Source organism: Polyodon spathula, unplaced genomic scaffold (assembly GCF_017654505.1).
Source record: "Polyodon spathula isolate WHYD16114869_AA unplaced genomic scaffold, ASM1765450v1 scaffolds_1131, whole genome shotgun sequence".
NCBI classification, from domain to species: domain Eukaryota; kingdom Metazoa; phylum Chordata; class Actinopteri; order Acipenseriformes; family Polyodontidae; genus Polyodon; species Polyodon spathula.
In genome coordinates, this window is record NW_024472616.1 from 1 (window position 1) to 3,909 (window position 3,909).

Sequence of the window (3,909 nt, forward strand, 5' to 3'; positions counted from 1 at the left end):
TGAAGAGATATGTCTATCATTATTCCCACGCTCAGGCCATTGACACACACTTAGATGCATTTTTTGACAGCCAGGTAATTTTGCAAGCCCATGCTGCTTTTATTTAAGAAAAATACCCCAGGGTCATATTCATAAAGAATTTCTCACCCTGCTGTTTGTGAAGCAAAAATCAAACTACTAGTTTTACATAACTAGCAAGAAACTACTAAAGTGAATCCTGGAAACAGTTATTTATAAATCAACTTTTTTTCTTTATAGAAAAAAAGGCATGAATTTAACAGAGCAGTAATTGCTTCGTAAATACGCTCCTCAGACATGAACATAAATAAAAAATATTCATATTAGTAAGTGGTGTTTTCAAAATAGTGCTAATAATGCTTTGGAGTAAAAAACAATCTTGCCTATTGTGCTCAAACAAGTATTCAGGGTCTGCTGGTTTAAAACAGACATTTAATGGTACTGGTGGAAAGTTCTCATATGTGAAGGACCTGCCATCTATTTTTAAAAGCATTTAAAATCTCATTAATGTGTGTCGGGTTAAGTGTTCTTTCGGTATGAAGTATACCTTTGAAATAGAAATAGATATTGAATAAGATCTCTAGAGATGCTGGGAATAAATTCCTTTCAAATCATATAAGCATCTAGGGTGTGAAAAAGGAGGTGAGTCTGAAGTGCAGTGAGAGACCAGGCTCATGTCTAGAAACGGGTCCAGCATTAGCATGGCTGTGAAATGCAACGTAAACACTATACTGCAGGGGGGCAACCTTTGTAAACATGTACTCAAACTTTGAGACTGTATATCATAAGAATAGCACCACTCTCACCCTTAAACTGTACAGTATTAATGGTACCACCTTCTCACAAACCTCTGCCAAAAGGAAAGAGGGCTATAGCTCACAAGCAAATGTCCAGCCAAAGTTTTCTTAAAAAACAAAAAAGCAGGTTGATTTCATATATGAACTAGAATGATGTCTTCCTAATACTCACCTTTACCCAAGGCGAATACTTTGTTATACCAAATCAAGAACTGTGTGTGTTTCATACCCCACCAATTTCCAAAGCAATTCAATAAGTGGTTTGCCATATGCAAGTGTGGCAGGCTTCAGATAAATATTAAAACAAGCATCCAGCCCTACAAGAAAATGTAGAGAAAGTATGGGCACAAGCCAAAGCTCACCCCATACATACTGTACACATATACTGGGACACCGGCAACCCCTGTGGACCAGAAAAAAACTTTATTTAATAATCTTGTACAGTACTGTAACAAAAACAACACTCATGTAGGTATTTCACGGCCTTATTACAAAAAACAAATAACAAACCAACCTCAGCAACGCCTGGCAGAGAGTCACATTTTTTTTGATTATTCGATTTTTTGTTTTTTTGCATGTGGTAGCACATTGCTTGTTTATTGTTGGTTACTGAGATAACGGTGTTGTTATGCCCTCCCTGAATGGGGAGGCAGAGAGTTCACACACTGTAAAAGGTGTGTTGGGGTGGGGCTCAGGCATCGTAGTTGGGGTTCTTGCGCAGAATGACAAAACCCTCCAGGATGGGCGTGACAGGCAGGTACTCCTCAGTGGCGAGCTCTGCCCGCTCTCCGTGCGCCAGCAACACTGGCGTGGTGTGGGTCTGGAATCCTGTGATGGCCTTGGGTTTACCAGCCTGGCCCACAACATCTACAGCCTACAAGGGAGGGAAGGAGGACAGGCAGTGAGTCTTCAACACACAACAATAAAGCCATACCATTTTCATTGAAGGTGTACAACTTGACAATTCTAGTACTGCAAATAAAACTAATACTAAATAATGATATATTATTATGTATATATTGTGGTGATATTATATGTTTATATATTATATAATATATCTATAGTAGATAATATATATATATATATATATATATATATATATATATGAATATAGTTTGATATATGGTATAAATTTTGTAAATTGATATTCAACTATTTCACTTATACATTGATTTTCATAACTTATTGCCGGAAAAGTATGTACACCGTGCCCGATTGTTAATAATATTACAAGAGGTGTGGCATAATATTACAAGAGGTGTGGCATCATGGTTCCGGGAGGTGCTATATTAAAAAAATTAATGAATGCATGATTTAATCCAGTAAAGGGTACTTGAGCAGAGTGTGGAATAACAGCTACAGAATCAATAGCTTCACTCCCCACTCCCCCCTCCCCCTCACCTGTCCCACTCTCACAGACACTGGAAGAGGCCGCAGCTCCTCGTCGAATGTGACTAGCATACGGGGCTGCATAGCTGCCACCAGCCCATACAGGACGTAGTGCGACTTTCCAAGGATTACTGAGAAAAGACAAACAGAGAGACAAGTCATCAAATCAATCCACAACCCCCCACTTACACACAACAGTACTGGGATAGATTAAAAAAAAGTTTAAAAAGGCTTTTAATGAGCAACCAATCCCACATGTGCAGTGGTACCGTATAGATGTGGTCATGTACAGGCTGGTTATGAACCCTCAATCAATGAAAGCACTCACTGTTCTTGACGTCGAGGAAGGAGACAAGGACAGTAAGCAGTCCAGCTACAGCTACCTGGCTCATCAGCTGCCTGTCGCTGTGGTAGGGGCAGAGTGTCAGCGTTCCCTTCCCCAGGTGCGTCAGACCCTGCAAACCAACACAAACACACAGAGCCTGAGCACAAAACAAAGCCTGCAAACCAACACAAACACAGAACCTGATCACAAAACAAAGCCTGCAAACCGACACAAACACACAGAGGAGGACACAAGCCAGGTTAAAACCAACTGAAGTCCTCTACTCTTAGGGGTTTATACAGACACAGGTCCATGATTGCAAGATCTCACACTTTACACCATGTTACACATTATGTGCACACCGGTGCCTTTTTATGTAATATTATCTTTAGGGTCCAGTAAACTGGGCTCTCTGCCTGCATTCCATGAGCCATCACTGATATGACAGAAGGTGATGTAGGGGCTCACCTGTGCCAGTCTAACCATGAAGAGATTATTGGGGTCCTTGGCATGATACTGTGCTAACTGTCTCAGCATGGCTGCCAGACGGGCATTATTTGTTCCTGCAAATGAAAAATACAAGAATGTTACTTATTTTTATACTTTTTTTCTATAACAATACAACTACAGTAAATCACGTTTATTATTGTTTTTAGCTGAGTAATACCTTGCATATATACAGTGGCTCTCAAAAGTATCCACCCCCCCCTTGGACTTTTCCACCTTTTATTGTTACAACATGCGGACTCAATGTTGGAATTTAAGGTACAAGTGAAACAAAATGTCAAAGTGAAAATAAAATCTACAAATTGTTCTAACTTAATTACAAATACAAAACAAAAAATAACTGATTGCATAAGATATTCAACCCATTTGCTATGACACACCTAAATAATCTCTGGTGCAACCAATTGTCTTTAGAAGCTCACATAATTAGTTGAATGGAGTTCACCTGTGTGCAATTAAGGTGTTTCACATGATTTCAGGTTAAATATACCTGTCTCTGGGAGGTCCCACAGTTGGTTAGTACATTTCTTAACAAAAACTACATCATGAAGATGAAGATGAAAGGATTGTTTTCAAAGCAAATCCGGAATAAGGTTCTTCAAAAGCACCAATCAGGGGTAGGATATAAGAACATTTCCAAGGCATTGAATATTCCCAAGAGCACAGTAAAGTCCATTATTAAGAAATGGAGAGGATATGGCACAACTGTGAATCTGTCTAGAACAGGCTGTCCTCAAAAACTGAGTATCTGGGCAAGAAGGGTACTAGTCAGGGAGGCCACTAAGAGGCCTATGGCAACTCTAAAGGAGTTACAGTCTTCCACGGCTGAGCTGGGAGACACTGTGCATACAGCAACAATAGCCCGGGTGCTTC

At 39.8% G+C, this 3,909-nt stretch overlaps 1 protein-coding gene across 1 annotated transcript; it reads right to left on the reverse strand.

The window, feature by feature from the left end:
- Positions 1-1,254: 1,254 nt before the first annotated feature.
- Positions 1,255-3,115, reverse strand: LOC121309290 (26S proteasome non-ATPase regulatory subunit 2-like). Its single transcript, XM_041242165.1, has 4 exons — positions 2,998-3,115; positions 2,533-2,659; positions 2,217-2,335; positions 1,255-1,689 (listed from the first exon to the last, which is right to left on the reverse strand). The coding sequence occupies exons 1-4, from the start codon at positions 3,064-3,066 to the stop codon at positions 1,507-1,509; spliced, it is 498 nt and encodes a 165-aa protein (XP_041098099.1). The 5' UTR covers positions 3,067-3,115; the 3' UTR covers positions 1,255-1,506.
- Between the last annotated feature and the right edge of the window lie 794 nt (positions 3,116-3,909).